The following is a 19,568-nucleotide window of genomic DNA, read 5'->3' on the forward strand; positions in this document are numbered from 1 at the left end:
CGGCCAGCGAACTCCCCCTCCTAATCCCTGCTGCTTCCTTTTCTTTAAAGGAACGAAATCGGAAAATATAAGCTGGGATTGAAAAGAGACGGTTAATTTGCTCTTGACTTCACACCATCAAGGTCTTGGCTTGGTATCGGGACCTCAGGATGTGTCATTCATTCGTTCCTCCCAGGTACTCCCTGTCTAATCAGTGGTCCTGGGGGTGCAGAAGTGAGAAAAACAGGCATGGTTGCTGCTCTCATGCTACTTACACTCTAGTGCAGATGAGGATCAATACCAAGGGAGACCACCAGGTAAACACATAATTTCACGTGGTCACAGTGAAAAGAACAGTGTGCTAGGAAAGGGTACGACGTGGGGACCCACCGGAGATGGGGGTCAGAGAAGGCCTCTGTGAGGCGGCAGCACCGGTCTGAGACCTGCAGTCTCACAGGCAGTCAGGCAGGTGCAGGAGGGGGAGGAGGAGAACATGCCGGGCAGTGGGGAACAGCGTGTGCACAGGCCTGAGCCCGAAAGGAGCCTGGCAGCATGCGGACTGACTGTGCTTGCAAGTAGAGGAGGGTGTGGCCAGGGAGGACACTGCTGAGGCCGGCGGGGGCCGGGCCATGCATGAATCAACGTCTCTCTGGGAACTGACTGACTTGCCGCCCTTGGTCAGTTTTGTCAATTAGATTTTGGCCATGGAACTATTGACAAAGTTGAACTCAAACAGATGAGTTTTTTAGCTTCAGCAAGTATTCTCCTTAAGCCCAACTACCCTGAGGATAGATGATAGGCAGTGGGATTTATGGATATACGTCTCAGTCCTGAAAGTTACATGGAATGTTTGTTTAGTATCAGATACAGTCAAGTAGCACAGAGAGAACTTCCTGTGATGGTGGAAACTGTTTTTTGTCCACGTGTCTGAAACAGTAGACACTAACCGCACACGTGACTACTGAGCACTTGAAATGTGGCTAATACAACTAAAAAAAAAAAAAAGGAAAAAAACAAAACCCTGAATTTTTAGTTGCATTTCATTTTAAATTTAAATACCCACCGATGGCTAGTGGCTACTGTTTCAGGGCAGAGCAGCTCTACATTCTGGACATAAAACTTAAAGGGGCTTGTTTCTCAGGAAAGTACTAACAACAGGCTTAGGTTAGCTCCAAACCTGAGCAACAGCTGGATGGTTCATAGAATCCTAGTGGGGAAAATTTTCAAACAGTTTAGTCCACGATCTGAGGGAAGGGCACAGCCAGGGCGCTGGGAAGTAGCTTATATTTTCCCGTGTATGTACCAGTCTTACAACCTCTGATTTTTAATGGCCCTTGACATGCAGGGTGCATGACAGGAGGTAGAGGGTCACGGAGTCTTGGGGCTCAGTGTGCTCCGCCGACCAACAGCATCGTCATCATTCAGAAGCTTGTTATAAGTGCAGACACACTAGCTGGACTCCCAACCTACTGAGTCAGAATCTGCATTCTAACAAGAACTCCAGTGATTCAAATGCACATTCAACTGTGGGAAGCAATTGTTGTGGAAAGGCTTCGGAGCTGGGCAGGTCTAGATTCAAATCCCAACTCTGCCGCTTACCTGAGCAAGTCTTGGGCCTCAATTTTCTCACCTAAAAAAGAAGGTAATACTGCTTACTTCAAAAGGATATTGTGAAGATTCAACAAGTCATTGTATAAAAAGAAACTAGCATGAGGTCTGGTTTATGTTGGATGATCAATCAATCAATCATTTATTTAACAAGTCATTACTGACTGCGTAGTATAATCCAAGCACCCTTCCTGTCTTATGTTTAAAACCCTTTCCCGGAAAACAAACAAACGAACACCAACAACAAAAAACCCTTGGGAAAAAGGGGGAAAGCATGTTTTATTGGGGATGGAAAGGAAAGAAGAAAGAAAATGTTCCTCTCTGGCAGTTTCAATACTGTAACATGGACCACCTTCCTTTATAGGATGCTCAGACCCTCCTGGATCCTTATGGGGTTCTCAAAGATCAGGGGCACCCAGCACTGTCCTCAGACGTGCCATTGCGGGTAGAAGAATGGGAAGGGGAGAATAAGAGAAAGTTAGGGAATTAGACAAATAGGAAAAGTTTGTTATGGTTTTACCAACCAACAAAAAGCAATTAGAGCTGTCTCAAAAATTAAGCACAAACTGTTAACTGCACAGATTTCCCTTCATTCATTCCTTTTAAAAAGCAGCAGCAGTTCTCACTGGAGGTCCCACTGGTCGGAAAGGGAATGCAAGGGGTGTTCTTTTCGGCTACCCCAGCTACCCCCTCGAAAAGGGTTTCTCACCCAAGCCAGTAGGTGTTAATCTGCTTAAGCCTGCCTGAGTGCGTCTGTTAGGTTGCTGGCACATGGCCATTTAGGGGTTTTGTTTCCCAGACCACAGGAGCCCATTTTTCCAGGAGTTCCACTGGCTTTTTGTTTGATAACGTCTATTTCTAGCAGCATTTGCTCCTTCAACAACAAATTCAATGGGACAGAAATTTACTGAACACCTACTATTTGGCAGACCCCTCTGTTGGGGATACAGAGATGAATAAGGAGCTCACACAAAAGTTAACTTCTGCATTCTCTCAGGTGATGGCTATTATCACTGCATCGTCCTGCTGCTTGGGGAGGGGGGCCTGGGGGGCAGAGAAAATCCTTGGCTTCCTTAGTGGCCCCCTTTCAGTCCCCGCTGACCTCATTATGCTCTCCCAAGGTTCCAGGGGCTTCAAGGGTTAATCACTTGCTGGCTGTGGCTGGTTCATTGTTCTTCCCACCCCCTTCCAATTTTGTTTAATATAGTTTAATGTTTTTCTCTTCACAGAGGCAATACCCCTTCATTATAGAAAAATACAGATAAGCAAAAATGAAGAAAAAGTTTTAAACCGTCCTCAATTCCACCATGTAGAGATAACCTCCTTTAATAAAAAGGCTACTTTCAAAATTATAACAGTAATTTCACATGCAATGCAAAATATAGAGGAGGGCCTTCACACAAAATCCGATCACCTAGGACATGATCTTTTGGTGGGGGTTTCCTTCCAGTCTTTTTGCAGTAGTTACAAATGATGCGGGGGGGGGGGGGGGGAGGTGCAGGTAATGTGGTGTAAATGTGCAAAATAGGAAGGGGGGCATTTAGCCATACTGGTGGATAAGCACCAGTCATTTTACAGAAAAACCTGTTTAAAGACTATACTTTCAGGAATCATTTCTATAGTTCGTTACAGAAAAACCTGTTTAGAACTTTGTCGTCATTAGCTAAATTATTGTTGCTATTCAAACATTTTGTCCGTGGTGACAGAATATGACCAAGAAACTTGTCTTCCTGGGAATCTGAAATGGGAAATATAGAAATTTCTACTTTAAGCAAGTATGATATAAGAACACCTGAATTCGTGATGAAGAGTGCTGGAATATCATTAAAAGCTACCCTGTGTCAGACACTTGGATATATGTTATCTCAGTTAATTCTCACAATAGGCCTTCCAGATATTATCCCTATTGTACAATGATGAAAGAAAAGCTCATAAAGCTTAAGAGGCTTGCCCGGGATCTTACCTACAGTCCACGGCAGAACTAGGACCCAGAGTGAGGAGACGTCCTGGGAGAGTAAATGGACAGAGTGTGGAGACCAGGGTTCAGGGCCCCCTGGGCCACCCACTCACTCTGGGACCTTGGGCAAGTTGTTTGACATGCTGTGTTTCCCTGGACTGGACTTTCCCGTGACACCAGTAGCCTGAAGTAGTGTTCACATGGGAACAGTCCTAAGAACCAGACGTGGAGCCCATCATGAGGGCGCTGTTGCGGACCCTGTTGAACTGTTCACAGTTGCCCCTTTATGAGGGTGTCTGAAGGAAACTCCTGTTTGTTCTGAATGCCAAGGACAGCATGCTCCTGAGCGATGTGTTTACTATACTGTGGCTCCTAACTGGTCTGGCTTCCCTTTCAGCCCTGGCTCCTGGAAAACTCTGGGCCACGTACAAGGCTCCCCTAGAAAGAATTTGGACCTTTAGAGTATGGACCTTCATCTCATTCCCGCTTGCACGTTTTGCTCCGATGTTGTTTTAATTTCTTCTCCCACTACCTGGGGATGGTACTTCCACGAGGGGCGTCTGTCATGCACTCGGTGGCACAGCTCCTGGCCATGCGCCTCCCTTCCTGCTCTGCGGCTGCATTTGTGCCATTTCACAAAAAAAAGCATTTTGGGCATTGCAAAAGATTCCCCAATCTATACGAGGGGTCGATGTGAATGTGAAGTTCTTTTCAGAATAAAGACATGTAGTTAAATAGGATGCTAGTCCCACAACGCTTGCCTGCTACTCCTCACTGGTCTCTGTCATGGGGCTGGCGCAGGGCTGGCCCACTGGCTCCACCCGCCCCCTGCCCCGGCTCTGGGCCAGCACAGGCCTCTCATTTGCTGTTTGCGAGTGTCTGGAATGGAACGGACTGAATTTTAAAAATGAAAACTTTATCTTTCCAGAGGAATTTTAAGGTAGAAATGATTTGCTGCAGAATATATAGGATTGGAGAACGAAGTTTTCTCTTCTTAAAACAGGCCTCCCTTAACCAATTCTTTAATTTTTCATTTGCCTACAAGGGGGGAGTTGAGTCCCTATTCCCTCTACTTTCTAAAATAGGTTTAATTACTTCTACTATGTCAACATTCTAGAATGTAACAGAAATTAATGAGTTTATCGTCAAGTTGTTATGAGTTTATTAAATAACATAAGCTTATTTATTATTAGTGATTTCTTAAATTACCATTTTTAATTCTAACCATCTCATGAAATTCTTAAGCATCTTAAGTGTTTTTGATTTTGTCAATTTCTTTTCTCAGTCCCAGCACCTTCAAGGTATCCAATTAAAAAGTAAATTAGTGGCATTAATAATATGTATGGAATAGGTCATGGTTAAGGTCACTGTCTTATAATCTGCAAAACGACCAGACAAGCAGAGCCCAGTAATCTACTTACGTTTGCTTAAGGCAATTTGTTGGATCCTTAACACCTGTTAAGTGTTAAGTTATTTTTCTAGGCTTGTCTGGGCTACATTGCCCAAGCTTTCTTTCATTCTCACTCCTTCCCTATCTCCCTCTTTCTTTCTTTCTGTCTTTCCTTTCCTATTTCTTCCTTTTAAAAACTTTATTGACAGTCTTTTGGCCTCCAGGCTCTGTACTAAACACTGAGGGCAAAATAGACAAGATCCAATGGTGGGCAAAATAGACAAAGCCCCTACCCTCATGGAGTTCGCAGTCCATTGGGGGGGGGGGGGGTAGGCATTAATCAAATCACATTCATTGACTGATTATGATTACACATTGTGGTAGGCCCCATCAGTTGTGATTAGGATTACCACTGTGGTAGGCAGTGCGGGATCTGATCCAGTCTGGGGTTAGGAGACAGCTTCTCTAAATTGACATATGAAGAATGCGTGGGTCCCAGGGAAGTGTGACGGTTCCAGGCAGCAGAAATGTGTGCAAAGGCCCTGTGGTGCTGGGAATCATGGTAGTTTGGGAAGAAAGATACTGTGGCTGGATGTAGAGGATGCTTCTGGTGAGGCCAGCAGGGCCAGAGACCCACACTTTGTAAAGATTTTGGCTTTCAGCTTAAGAGCCACGGAAAACCACTGAAGTGTTCTAAGCAAGAGCTGGAGGTGTGAGAGCTGTACTAGTGACTGATGTATCTTGATTTTTCTCTGTAGGAGCGATGCAGTCATACACGTGGTCTCTGACGTACACGGTGACAACAGCAGCGGGGTCCCCAGCTGAAAACTCCCAACAGCTCCCCTGTATGAGGAGTACTCATGTGCCTTCTTCCTCGGTCACGCACAGGATACCAGTTTATCCTCACAGAGAGGAGCACGGGTAGGTGACTTACTTTTCAACTTGACTTTAAAGAGCAGGGCTTAGTTGGCCGTTGTTTTCTCAAAGGACAGGAAGAGCGCCAGCGTTTGTTGAGTTCTCACAGTGTGCTCAGCGCCACACTGAGTAGACCCCACCACAGCCAGGCGAGGCGGGTATTAGTGACCCCACTTCATAGGTGAGGAAATTGAGAGACTTGGTTGATGAAGTTCAGCTCCTCTAAGTCCCACAGCTGGTAAACGTGGGGTCCAGACAGAGCATCCGCCTGCCTCCAAAGCCTGTGTTCTTCCCTCTTTACTCCTTTAAAGTCTCAGCTGAAAACGCCCATTCAGCTTTTCCCCTCGGTGGCTCTTTGTGTACTTTGTAGCTGTACGCAGCTTCATGGTAGGTCCCAGTCTTTTATGGCTGCTTAGAGGAGGGCTTCCCCACTTGAGAGCTGGAGGACCCCGGAGGACAGTAATTTTTAATGGAGTTCAGGGAATCCCTGTGCGTGCCAATGGTGCTTTGGACCCTGAATAAATAAATCCTTCATTTTGCCTACGTTATGTATTGATGTTGCTGTGATGAACGAACTGCAAATCCACCTGAACCACAGTAGCTTTTTGCCATTATGCATTGTCTTTATCAAAAGACACAGATCTTACAGTGTCGAATGTGCAGTGATCTGAGAAACGCTTATGATGTTAGAAAGGGCCCTTAATCTTGAGAAGGTGAGACTCTGCTGTGTGGGTGCAGTGAGCCTCCCGAGCCAGGTTCCCACAACCAGCTGTGGGGCACATGGGATGGGGAGGAGTAGATGGAGGAGGAGGACCTCCTAGGTGTCTTCCTCACCGTGGCCCTGCACAACGCAGCAGGGTGGCGGCCCTGAGGGTGGGCACAGGCCTGAGTTATTTCCGTTGGTCCAGGTGCCCCCGACCAATCAGTAGTGCACCTATTATTTTTTCAGGAGGCTCTTAGAGTATTTCCCCACACACTTAAAATAGACTTTGAAAATTATTTCAGAGAGCTTTTTGACTCTGCAGGAATGGCAGAACAAGACACCCATGTGGCCATATGTCAGCATCTTTGCTGTAAAGTTAAGGACAGTGATGATAAGGTCCTGTGTGTCCATAGGATCTTCTTTTGTATGGAGTGTCTTCACACATGCGACCCTCTGAATGAGCACGGGCCGCGCTTTTACAGATGGGAGAGACAAGCAGCCCAAGGCCCCACGGCGCGAAAGTGGCAGAGCCAGGCTCAGAGCCCACTCTCTGATGCCCTGTTGACCGTGCCATGGCGTTTTCTCCCAGGAGAGAGCTCACAGAAGGCACTGCATCCTTCCCCATCATGGGGAAACCAAGGCCAGAACAAGCAAAACCATAAATCCCAGAGTAACTTCTTTGTTTTTCCATTTGACTTCAGGCTATAATATGGGACTTTTAATACAACAGGAGTAAAGGTTTCCCATCACTAATTGTGTTCGGCTCAGGGCCAGCTTTTGTCCCCTGAGCACTGGCTGGGTGGTAAGGGAGGTGTGCCAGGGGAGGAGGAAAATCAACCTGGGAGTTTAAACTTACCACAACAAAGCCACAGAGTGGAGATGGTAAGACTCAGGGGAAAAAAAGGGAAAAAATAATAGGAGGAAAAAAGGACAAAAAGCAAGTGAGGTTGATTTTTTAAAGATGTCAAACTGATTTGTTCTCCCTGCTATTACTCATAATATTCAATGTGCTTAACGTGTTTTAGCTACACGGGAAGCTATAACTATGGGAGCTATGGCAACCAGCATCCTCCGCCAATGCAGAGCCAGTACCCAGCCCTTCCTCACGAGGCAGCGCTCTCTGGACCGCTCCATTACGCCCCGTACCACAGGAGCTCTGCACAGGTGAGTTGATGGACCTGCTTGCTTGCCCAGGCCAGGTCCAGTCAATGTAACACAGTTACTAAGCACCTTCTGTATACTGTACGTGCAGCCTGTGTATCACCAAGGAAAAGATGGTCTTCTCCTCATTGTCACTTCGGCCCTTCAGTGGCTGCCCACGGTGGGTGTCAACCACATTCATGCTCCCCTTTCACGCACGTGGGTGTGAAACAGTTGTCTGCAGATGCGCCCTCTCTTTGACCTCTCTGATCCCAGGATCCAATCGGCTGTGACGTCTGTTGTCCTTTTTCAGGCAGCCCCCCACAGAATGGGCCTTGGGTCCCCTTTCCCATCGCCACTCTCCTGGTGCAGACTCTCCCCGAGTCCTGCCAGGACCATCATCTTGGCATCGTTCCAAATGGCGTCTCCATCTCCCACGTGTGTCCTTCTCAGTCCAGCCCACACACCCACTCTTACCAGAAGAATCCTCCTGAAGTGGGCCCTTTATCGGATCATTCTCAGGCCACGCGTGTCCTTTGGCTCCTCGCTGTCTAATGAACCGCATCGATGCTCTGTGGCCTGGGTGAATAGAAATGGTGGTCGCACCTGCAATGCCAGTGTTGGACACTCACGTTGTCTTAGACACTTTGCTGTGCACTGGCCGCAGACACAGCTGGTCACCAATCCCATTCAATTCTGCATCCTCAGTGTCTCTGCAACTCTACTGTCCTTGCCTCAGCTCAGGCCTTCATCTAACCTAGATGACAGCCAAAGCCTTCCCATTGGTCACCATATCACTAAACTTGTCTCACTTCTGTCCTCTTCCCTACACTGCAGCTAAAGGAATCTTTCGGGGGAAACCCAGCTGGTCATAATACTCTCTTTTGCATGTCGTCATTTTCAGAGTCAAGTTCAACTTCTTAGCATGTCTCTTTAGACTCATTATCATCTGGCCTACGCCTACCTTTCTGGCCTACAAATGATAGCCTCCCCTCACCCTCGTGTATTTGCTCCAGCTACACCAACCCACGTGTAGTCCCCAGGTCTTTGCTGAGATTGTTTCCTCTGGCTTGGATTCCCTTCCCCAGCCCCTTGTGCTTGCTGTTCAGGACGAGCACCTCATGGCTTTTGTGGCACTTCCTGACACTGCCTCCTTCCTTCTCCAGGACTTTATGGGCCCCACTCCTCTGTACTCGAAGGGCGCCCTGGGCTTTCCTCCACTGGTAACACTTCTCACACTGTTACCATCGCTGACTTTCCTGACTCCCACGGGAGACCCCAAAGCTCCTTGAAGGCAAAGTTAAGTCTAGTAACCCTGGGTCATAGGACAAGCCACCAGAAAGAACAGTGTGTCGTGTGCTGAGCACTTTACACATCATCACGGTAACCCTTGCAGAAAAGAAAGGGAGAGTCATTTGCCCAAGGATTTGAACCCAGGCAGTGGGGCCCAACTGTCCAAGCTTTTAAGCACTGCTTTTTGGTGCCTCTCGTACATGGACATTCTCTGAGTACTTATGGACAGGTGAGCAAACAGAAGGTCAGCATAAACAATAGTGTGGTGTGCCGAGGATGCCCACCTGGTTCTGCAGGTGTGAGAGCCACGGGGGGTCTGTGAGCCTGGGAGTGGCAAGATGAGAGCTATGCTTAAGAAAGAGAGCCCTGGCAGCACTGAAAGCATGAACCAGAAAGGGGGCTGGTAGAGCCAGGGAGCTCTGCTCCCCAGCGCCTGCAGGAGTGGAGAAGACAGAGGGCAGGACGAGAGCTAGGGTGGAGGCCACAATTACATCAGCTGTCAGCGCACAGACTTGCCTCGGAGGGAGGGCACCTCGGAGAATGTATCCACAATACTTGGCACTTGGGGCAAACGGGTCTGTTTTGATTTCCATCTGCAGTACCAAGGGGAGCCCTAGCATAATCCCCAGACAAGCCAAGAAGTTGATTCCACTAAATCACCCCCTGGGGCATTCATTATAGATCTCCAACTGCATCACACAGAGATGCCACCTCCTTAGATACTGCTTCTCTTGGGAGTGGAGTCTGTGCTTCTCTCTGTGATCTGCCAAGTGACTTAGAGCTGCTGCTGCTATGGACTGGGTGACCCTTAACACAGCACCAACAGCTCATTCACTCATTCACTCATTCATTCACTCCTTAAACGACTGTCAGGTGCCTGCTGTGTAGCAGCCACTGCAGCAGCCTCTGAGAATACAGTGGAGAAGGAGACAGACACGTGCCTGCTTTGGGGGGGGGCTGACGCTCCAGTGAGAGACACTAGTCCAAGCAGCAGTGGGGAGATGAAGCTAACACTCCAAGCCACAGCTCCCGACATTATCTTCCCCCTTTCCTCACTTCCTCGTCCCTCCTCGTGAAATTTCTGCAGCTGGTTTTCCAGGGGTGATATTGTTAAAGCCGTTGCTGTATCACAAAATCCAGGGTCTCCTAAAGGCCATGTGGTCCCTGGTGATCTCGGCATCTGCTCTAGACTCCACGAGAGTCCTCGATTGGAGCACTCTCACCTGTCAGTGGGCTTAACAGAGAGAAGGGCCGAGAACTAAATGAAAGCCCTTTGAACCCAGACCAGGACATCATGTGAGGTGACGGGTCCCTGGCCAGCCTCTTCACCACCGTGCCCTGTGGCCCTTGGACAAAGGCTCTGGCACCCTCTGACCCCACCACACATGCACACTCACACTCTGCACTCCACAGCTTCTGCCGAGGTCTCCATTTAGAAAGCTCCATTTAGAAAGCTCCGTTTAGAAAGCGGGGTGGGGAGAAGTTAATTTTATCACGTCTCCACCAGGTTGATGAGTGAGGTCAGTGCTTCTGGAGAAGGTACAGTTTAAGACAAAGAATCTTTTGTTTTTCGATAACATTTATGCATCAAGCACCATTTTAGGCACTTTCAAGTACGCTTAATTCTCATAGCAACCTTGGGAAGAAGGCATTTTCCTCTAGTTTTTCAAGCTGAGGAAAAAGCTTCAGAAGGTAATTGGCCCCAGTCGTACATCCAGTAAGTGGCGAGCAGCCCCAAATGCAAATTCTCCGGCTCTCCACCCCAAGCCCCCAGCACTGAACGCTACACTGGTGTGTGTTTTGGAGGGTGGGAGGGAAATTCAAGTGGTTACTGCAGCTATTCTCAGTAAGTTTCAAGTTTCCGGAGAGAAGACTCACACACCCAGCATAACCTTACTTCTTTCCTCTCCTGGTACTTTGGCTTAAGGTTGAGCATCTAGGGGAAAATCCAGTGCAGGGCTAATTAGTTCTAGCTTTCCAGAGCACAGGTCACACTGTTCCAGTCCTGAGTACTGCCTATCGCGCTTCATTATATCAGATTCACTGGTATAGCAGTCTGAGTTGAAGAAAAATTGCAATTGTGGAATATGGAATATTGGTCATCAGCTCAAACTAACTTGTTGGCTTGCCCAAAAAGTCCGTATGTTTTTTTCTGTAAAATAAAAGACACATTTTTCATTTTCACCAATAACTTTATTGATTTTGATATTTTGAGCATGTCAGCTATCTCCCGCTATTGGCTTCCAGTGGGTAGAGGCCAGGGGTGCTGCGAAACATCTTCCAGTGCATGAGACGGCCCCACAGCAGGAGAATTATTTGGCCAGAATGTCAATAGTGCTGAGAAACTTCGCAAACCACTTTTGACACATTCAATCAGTCACAACACCTCCTCCATACACCGCACAAATCTTTTTTTGTGTCTCAGTTGCATTTTTACCTTTCTTGAAATAATAAAGCATAATACACTGAACATGTTGCCTACTCTATCTTTACTACCAAAACGCCTACACAAAAATTCACCAGTTTTGTTGTTTTCTTTTAATGCATGCTGACATGACAGTTGTCAAAATACAATCTAACAAAATTGTTTCAAACGAAGTTAAAGACAACTATGCACTACTAGAGCCATTGCATAGAAAAAACATAACGGATTTTTTGGCCAACCCAATACATACCTGCCAGGTTTGCCTTACAGAACTGATACAACACACTCATGAAGTGCAATAATTGTATGCGTGCCAGCCCTTACACACTCAAAGTAATCAGTAGTCATTTGTTTTCTGAGATAGAGTATGCGTGCGCCTTTGCTTACACTGCTGATTGGCACAACACATCCTTTCTTCCTGGGTAAAAAAGGTAAACCTCCAGCCCTACTTGAATTCTTATAATTTCTGAATGAGCAAGTCCAGGTGAATGGGGCTTCACAGTATACAGTTTAAATTATTTCAGAAAAACACGCTTGTTGCAGTGCTGCTGCCCTTGGTCACATCAGTGTAAGTGAACAAGGGATCTGGTCAGCTGCACCTTCCCAGGTTCCCCTTCTCATGCCTGACCCAAAAGAAAAAGCAAACCAGACCCAGTACACAGCTACCAAATATTTCTCCGAGCCACATTCAACACGTGTTCATGGAACGTGCACCCTTTCCGCAGCCATGAGCGTAAGCTGGGAATGTAAATTTGAGCTCAAAAGCCATTTGATCAACCGGAAGCTGTAAGACTGGAAGTACACGTAGAAGGGACTGGAAAGCTGTTCCTCATTTCTCCTCTGGATGGCCAAGGCCCCGCCTTGCCCACCGGTCACCAGTCACTCAGCTCTCATAGAACATCTGTCTCAACCCAGATCAGCTCTGGGTCAGTGGGTCCTCTGTCTCCGAGTTTGCTTAGGGGGCTCTGCTTTGGGATTGCATCCTGGGCCAAAGGGAAGACAAATCAGTTAGGCTTAGTGGTGCAGGATCTCTGACGCCAGAGCCAGGCTTCATGGGTTCAAATCTCTGCTCTGCCTCTGATTAGCCCAGTGCCACAATGTCCTCATTTGAAAACTGGGGGTCATTATAGTACCTATTTTACAGGGGTGTTGCGAGTGATGAGTTAATAAAGCTTAGAACAGGGGCCTGGCTCATGGCGAGCACTATTTGTGTGTATTATTGTTATCCTTTATAACACCACAGTTTTATTTTGTGTAATTACAGAATTAATATCTGCCTCCCGAACCATACCAACTCTGTGAGGACAGGGGCCAGGCCAGGTCCTTTTATTCTGACCATTATATTCCCAGACCCCAGCATGGCCTGGCCCCTTAGTTGAGTACTCAGTATATACTCAGCATACGTCAATGAAATGAATGAATGAATGAAATGAGTGGATGCTTACTCTGGCACTATGTTGCCGTGTGACCTCCAGAAGGTCATTTCCCCTCTCTTGACCTCAATTCCTTCGTCTAAAAATGAGGGGAGGTAGGACCAGATGGTCAGCCACGCAGGCTCTCCCTTCATTAGTGGACCATGGTGTTATGATTCGAGGAAGACTATTCATAATAGCTAACACGTTCTGAAAACTCACTTCATGGATGTTCTAAGTGTTTAGGCCCCCATGTAGGCCCCCAGGTAATCCTGACCCTCAAAGCTCAAAGGCTTGGGGGAAGCCGCATCCTCATCCAGCAGGGCTCAGAGGAAGCCTGCGGGGGGCGGGCCCTCGGGCAGAACCTCAGTGCCGTGAGAGCCGCCTTTCATAGGAAAACAGTTTGTGCTCCTGACTAGGCCACCTTTCACCCCTTGCTGAAGCAGCAGCCCATTTGGTAAGGGTCAGGGATAAAGGGCTCATTCTTCCCTCTCCATGTGCAGGAAAGTCAGCCCTTGGTGTGGGGAGTCGTTTCTCAAAATAGAACGGCCTCACATGGTTCCAGGGAGGCCCAGAGTCGGTCATAGCTGGGAACGACCTCGGCCTCGGCCATGTGACTGAGCCTTTGACAACTTATGTACACATGCACACACACACAAACACGTGCCCACAACCACACCTCACTCACCTCTCTCGCAGGGTAGGAACTGGCGACTTAGCTCTCTTTCAACACCAATAGCAATAGCATGTGATTTGACCCAGAAAATAGTAACTTCCTGTTATGGGCCCTCAACAAAAAGTGCCTTTATTCGGGGCAGAGCTCTGGGGACCCCAGAGTTTGTGCCCAGCATGCTGAAGGACCCTGCATGCAACCGGATGTGAAGTGTGAAAGGTGAGGCGGGTGCCACAGGCCAGCCTCGGCTGCTCCCCGCAGGCTAAATAGAAGCTTCATTGGTGGCGAGGCAGCAGGCACTTGAGCCTCTCATCTTTCAATGGTCTCTTCACCATGGGGAAAACGAGTCACTGACTCATTTGCAATTAGCTGACCTAACAGGACAGAATTTTCCATGCCGGATTCTGTGGTAACAGAATTTTATTGTCACATTAGAGATATTTTGAGCCAGTCTCATTTCCAGGCAATTACTCTTTTGAGTCCGTGACACAACCCCTGGGCACAGCTGCATCCAGGGTCCTTGATTAGGCACAAAAGCCGTACTCTCTGGGCTCTGGGGGTAGGAGGTCCCAACTCCGAACAGTGATGTTCTACCTACACAAGCCAAGTCTGTGAGGACTGACAGAAGCAGCAAGTCGAGGCCTGGTCAGAACTGTAAGGACCCTGTGGCCCTGGATGGATGGCTTAGCTGGTTGGAATGTCATCCCCTATGCCAAAAGTTTGCTGGTTCGATTCCAGGTCCGGCCACCTAGGTTGTGATCAATCCTCGGTTGGGGCATATACAGGAGGCAACTGATTGATATTTCTCTCTCTCTCTCGAAAAGAAAATAAGAATAATAATGAACCATGTCCTTAGGTGAGGATTAAAAAAGAGACCTGTGGTCGTACGGGAGGAAGGAGCTGAAGGGAAAGGTGACAGAGAGGTCAAGGTTAAGGGGCTGCATTTCCAGTAAGGAGCGCTCTTCCTCTCCTGTGTAATTCAGAGGCAGGCCAGGCCGACGGAAGTGGGGAAGAAGAGCCATGCCGGTCTGGGTTTTCACGCCAGCTCTTCCACCAGCTTGTGATGTGGCTTTGGGAATATGGTGGCGAACATGAGAACACCCAAACCAGGAGCTTGCGAAAGAGACAGTTTCCAAGAAGAATGGTAACATTCTGGCCTGGGCAGCAGAGGGTGGAGCATAGCTTCTTGAGATAGGATGTCCAGGAATGTCTCTCTGAGGAGGTGGCATTTGAGGGAAGATCTGAAGAATGATAAAAAGGCAGGCATGCAAAAGGGGCCTGGGGGTAGACAGGGTGGTAAAGCAGTATGTCCCAGGCAGAGAAAATGATAGGACAAAATTCCCTGAAACGGGAACCAGCTTGGCGTGGCACAGGACCAGAGGGGAGAGCACTGCAAGGTGAGGTGACGTGCATCTGGGGAGCTTGAGAGAATATCAAGAGGGGGAAGCAAACTTTTTGAAAAAATTAAAAGACTGTTTTGTAATATTCCTCAACATTAGGTGTTTAATACCTGGGACCTTGCTTTCTTGAGCAGGGCCCAGTCCCACTGTGGCCCCTCTGAGATTTAGAGTGGGCCCCAGGCTAGCCTGCACTGTTCAGGCCCGAGTCCAGCGTGGCTGCCATGCCAGCAAGGGTCCTGCGGCTTCCCACAGCAGGTACCTGGGTGTACGAGTGTTTCTGATCTGATTGGGGATTATGAAAGCCTTGGTGTGCTGTCAATAGTCACCTTGGCAACAGCCCTCGGCGCCTTCTCCCGTGAGTTCCCAGACACCACCTACACCCTTCTCCCTCTTTCCTACCTATTCTTTGACTGCAAAGTGGCTGCACTTTGCTGTGTAGAGCACACTGTCCTCAGTAGGACAGACCCTCTGTACTAGAAGCTGGATCTGTCCTTCCTGACCCCGTGAATCGCTGGTTTTCTTCGCATGGATCGGGTCTAACAGCCTCCCCCTGCTTCCCTCGGGCTCGCACTCAAAAGAGGCAGAACCGTTCCCTTTGGCTCCCTCGACTGCAAGCAGCAGCCATTGTTGTCATAACCTCCTCTCCGGCTGTCTAGGCTTCAGCCTGTCTGTCTCCCTCACAGGAGGCAGCCTCCCACCTAATCCCTCGGGACTCCACTCTCCAACTGTCAGGGAAGACAGATGGGGAGCAGAAGAATTCACACATTCACACAGACTCTCTCTCCCCTACCCGCTGTCCTTGGTGGGGTGGCCCTTAGCACAGCAAGGACATCCTTGTAAGCACTGGCCAGCAAACTGGGAGCCTCCGAGCTCCTCCCCTGTCTCCCCTCTGATTGTACTGAAGGTCTTATTTGCATAGCTGTCTTGGGAACTGAAAAAAACATGTAAAGAAGCAGCCCTTCACGGGCACTTCTCTTCTAATTCTTTCTGGAACTTCTTCCCCTCTCGGAGCTAGCAACACCTGCTTTCCTGACCTGCACAAATGCACACCTCCCCTCCCCTCTCAGTTGGCTTATCTCGACTCCTTCCACATTCACACACACCAAGCCCAATCATTTGCCATTTCCTGCTTGAGTATCTTCCAGGACTCTAGTGAATGTGAACCAAAAACACGATAGATGTTCTTCAAATGATGGAATAACCTTTTGAAGTTGTTCACTTGCTTCTTCTTCAAAAGCCTGCTTTTAGGCTGCAGTTCACAATTGAATTCAACTGTAAATGCTATTTTTAAGGATGTCATTGTGTTTTCATTGACAGTATTGTTCTCTTGGGTTGATGGAGTAGGACCTATCACATCTCCATAACTAATGATAAAACAACCATCCATCCATTACTACTTGGACATGTTCTCATGTTCTTGTTCTCGCTTGCTCTCCCCCTCTCTCTCACACGCACTCTCTCCTAGGACACTCCTGGATTCCCAGGAGAGCCATTCCTCCTTTGGGGTTTGACTTCCCAAGACATTCCGGATTAAGAGCACAGAGTCCGTATTACTGGTTGAGTGCACACCAGCCCGACTCGGGCTCAGAAGCCCTTGGCATTTCTCCTGTTGGATATTCCCTAGACCAGGTTCAGTCTCTCAGATGTTCACCGATTTCCCTCCCATCGACTTTCACTAATAGCCTCTTAAGAAATTTAACTTAAAACAAACTGTGAATGTGACTGATATTGCGTATATGTAACTTCAAGCTAATTTTAACTTTGTGGAATTTCTTTCCCCTCAACAAGTACCCTTTTAATAGCCCCACTTCCCGGATGGAACCTTGTTTGATGAGCAGTACTCCCAGACTGCATCCTACCCCCGTCACCCCCCGATGGCCAGAGGTACCCACAGCCAACACCTGCTACACAAGCCCGTCCGTGCATTCCACGAGGTATGGAAACTCTAGTGACATGTACACACCCCTGACCACGCGCAGGAATTCTGAGTATGAGCACATGCAACACTTTCCTGGCTTTGCTTACATCAACGGAGAGGCCTCCACAGGATGGGCTAAATGACTGCTCTCATAGGAATCCATATTTAATATTAATAAGTATTAATAATAATAATAAACCCACCTCCCCTCGAAGACTTTATCTCTATACATTGTAACGTGTGAACCATTCCTAGGCGTCCATTTTCCTCGCGAAGGTGAGGCTGGGATTCAGTGTGGCATGAATGAACATTAGTTCAGAAACAGGACTCGCTAAACATCAGCGAGATCGGGGTCCCGCAGCTAAGCCAGAGTTGACTTTCTATAGAGCACTATCCCAGGCAGGCCAGTCTGTGCCTTTTCCCTTTGTTCCATGACCTCGATTTGTGTTGGCAACCACTCCTTGTAGGTTACTTATTTTCCTGTTGACAAAAGCTCTTTAGTCTTTAAGGATGGATACTGGAGACAGAATCTGGTTGGTGTTCTTGGATGGGCACATAATTTACCAAGAGCATTCACCTTGCCATCTGTCATCTTCCTGTACAATGAACAGCCCTCAGATATGTTCTGCACATCCCCTCTTCCTGGTGGTGCTTCCCGGAGCACCAGGGCTAAATGGAGGTGTCTGGAAACGCAAGATTCACTGTCACGCTCCTGTCTGTCACAGCACCTGCCTGGTTTTGGAATGTAAGCACTGTCTAGAGGGAAAGAAGCGGCCTGTTCTGTATGCCTTAAGTTGATTGCAGTTTGTAGGGGACCAGCTCTTCTACGTACGAGCATTTGTCCTAAGTTTGCACAATGGCTAGTGTCAGCAGAAGGCAGGGGAGGGGTTCTTTAAAGCTCTGTGAGAATGCAGACATGCAGCATCGAGTGTCACACTCTGCTGTGTTAACGTTGTGAAACTGGATGGACCAAGCTTCAAAGTGTGCAAATAACTCTCATGGTTCCTTCATAAGACTACAATAATTTCCGACACTTTGATAGAGAAAATATTTCAAAGCTGTGCCTTTGAGCCTATACTATACTGTGTATGTGTGGAAATAAAAATGTATTGTACTTTTGGAAAATTTTTTCTTAGGCATTTTTCTGTCAGATTTGTAGCAATTTGTGAGGTTTGTTAGAGCTTAACATAGGTTTTCTTTCTGTATTATAAAAAGCACCAAGCAATTATGGTGGACCTATTACCCTATGGGTAAGAAATACATAGAAATATGACATTGGATGTTTTAGCAATTGTTCTGTAAATAAAATCTTTGATCACACCCACTCAGTGTGATAATCATGTCTACGGCTAAAATGGAAATAGTTTTATCTGTACAGTTGTGCAAGATATGAATGGTTTCACACTCAAATAAAAAGTATTGAAATGCCTCGCTTTCTTCACTTTGTGTATGATGTGACCTCTGCCTGTGTGTAAGAATACTTAGAGTGTAAGCAAGCAAAATAAAACTAAGTGGTCCCGTATGGTGGTGCTTTATCTAGTTCGGCATCATCTTGTCATAAAAGCAGCACTGAAATTTGGATAGGCGCCACGTGCAGTCCGCAGCAGCAAGTTAGTACCTGCAGCCTGGCTGAGGTCTGTAGGGGACCAGTTCTACACACAAGGACTTAAGTCTGCTTGGTGACGAACGTCAGCATCTTGAGGGGAAAGTTGCTTCTCGACACCAGCGTCACTAAGAGGTCCCCCGGTACTCAGTTCAGTATGCTTTAATGATCACTGGGTGTAGAGATATTTTGAGTGCAGTGCTTTAAATGCTAATAAACTTCTGGAACAGAACAAGTAACATTACTGAATACTTAATAAGCATGAACAAATTCTTCTCCAGCACTGCATTTTGATTCTAGAGCTGAGGACTGAGGATGTAAAGGCAAAATGTCTAAATGTTTTGCCCAAACTTTAAGAGTTTGGGAGCTATGAGAGAGAGAGCCAAAGAGTTCCAGAAATGGCAGTAGTGATATGTTAACTAAAAGGCATGAGAATTTGACAACTCAATTTGCTGCATTTTGAAAGATTTATTTTTAAAGCCAAGCTCTTACTTGCTGTTACATAACATATTTATACCTGAAACTGATTTTAAGATTAAAATGATATATTTAACATAGCATCCTCTTAAAAATTGAGCTACGTTGGCCTGCCAAAAGAAAGTAGGTGCTGGGTTTCACACTCTGAAGGTAAATTATTTGGTCTTTTGGCCATGATCCATGAGTTGGCCATGATCCATGAGTTGCTACAAGGAAGGGAAGGGAGAATGAAATTTCAGATTCAGTCACTGCACAGAACAGACCCGAGGAGAACCAGATGTCTCATGCTCCAACTGTCCAAAGCTAGTGCTCCAGAAATGAAAGGGTGGAATAAATTTGACTTTTGACTTACTAATCACAAAAAAATAAAGCAATTGCCAGATTCCCTAGCCAGGTAGCAGCAGTACATAATAACACCCATATATAAGGAACAGCCAAAAGCTCACTAAAGGCACGGATCTTTATGCAAAAACAGTCACAATCAACAAGGGCTTGAATCCCAGAGAATAAAGTGCTCACTCCAAGAGCTTGGCAAGGGAGACGACGTGTGCCCCCTCCTCTCAGCCCGGCCAAGAGCTGGGAGCCACTGGGCGTTCCCTCCAGAGCACAAGGGACCCATCTCTTGGGAGGTGAGCGTACTGCCTATGTTCCCAAATGTTCTTCACCTTCAACTTC

The 19,568-nt window shown here is 47.3% G+C and overlaps 1 protein-coding gene across 2 annotated transcripts in view; it reads left to right on the forward strand.

Annotated features, from left to right (window-relative positions):
• Positions 1-18,157, forward strand: part of RFX4 (regulatory factor X4) — a 134,180-nt gene extending 116,023 nt beyond the window's left edge. For both annotated transcript variants that reach the window (XM_024579275.3, XM_053922003.1), the window contains 3 exons: positions 5,693-5,855; positions 7,578-7,716; positions 16,684-18,157. In XM_024579275.3, coding sequence (XP_024435043.2) covers positions 5,693-5,855; positions 7,578-7,716; positions 16,684-16,956 — 575 coding nt within the window. In that variant the 3' untranslated portion in view covers positions 16,957-18,157. The remainder of the gene's footprint in view (positions 1-5,692; positions 5,856-7,577; positions 7,717-16,683) is intronic.
• The last annotated feature ends 1,411 nt before the right edge of the window (positions 18,158-19,568 follow it).

This window comes from Desmodus rotundus, chromosome 3 (genome assembly GCF_022682495.2).
Source record: "Desmodus rotundus isolate HL8 chromosome 3, HLdesRot8A.1, whole genome shotgun sequence".
In the NCBI taxonomy this organism is placed as follows: Eukaryota; Metazoa; Chordata; class Mammalia; order Chiroptera; family Phyllostomidae; genus Desmodus; species Desmodus rotundus.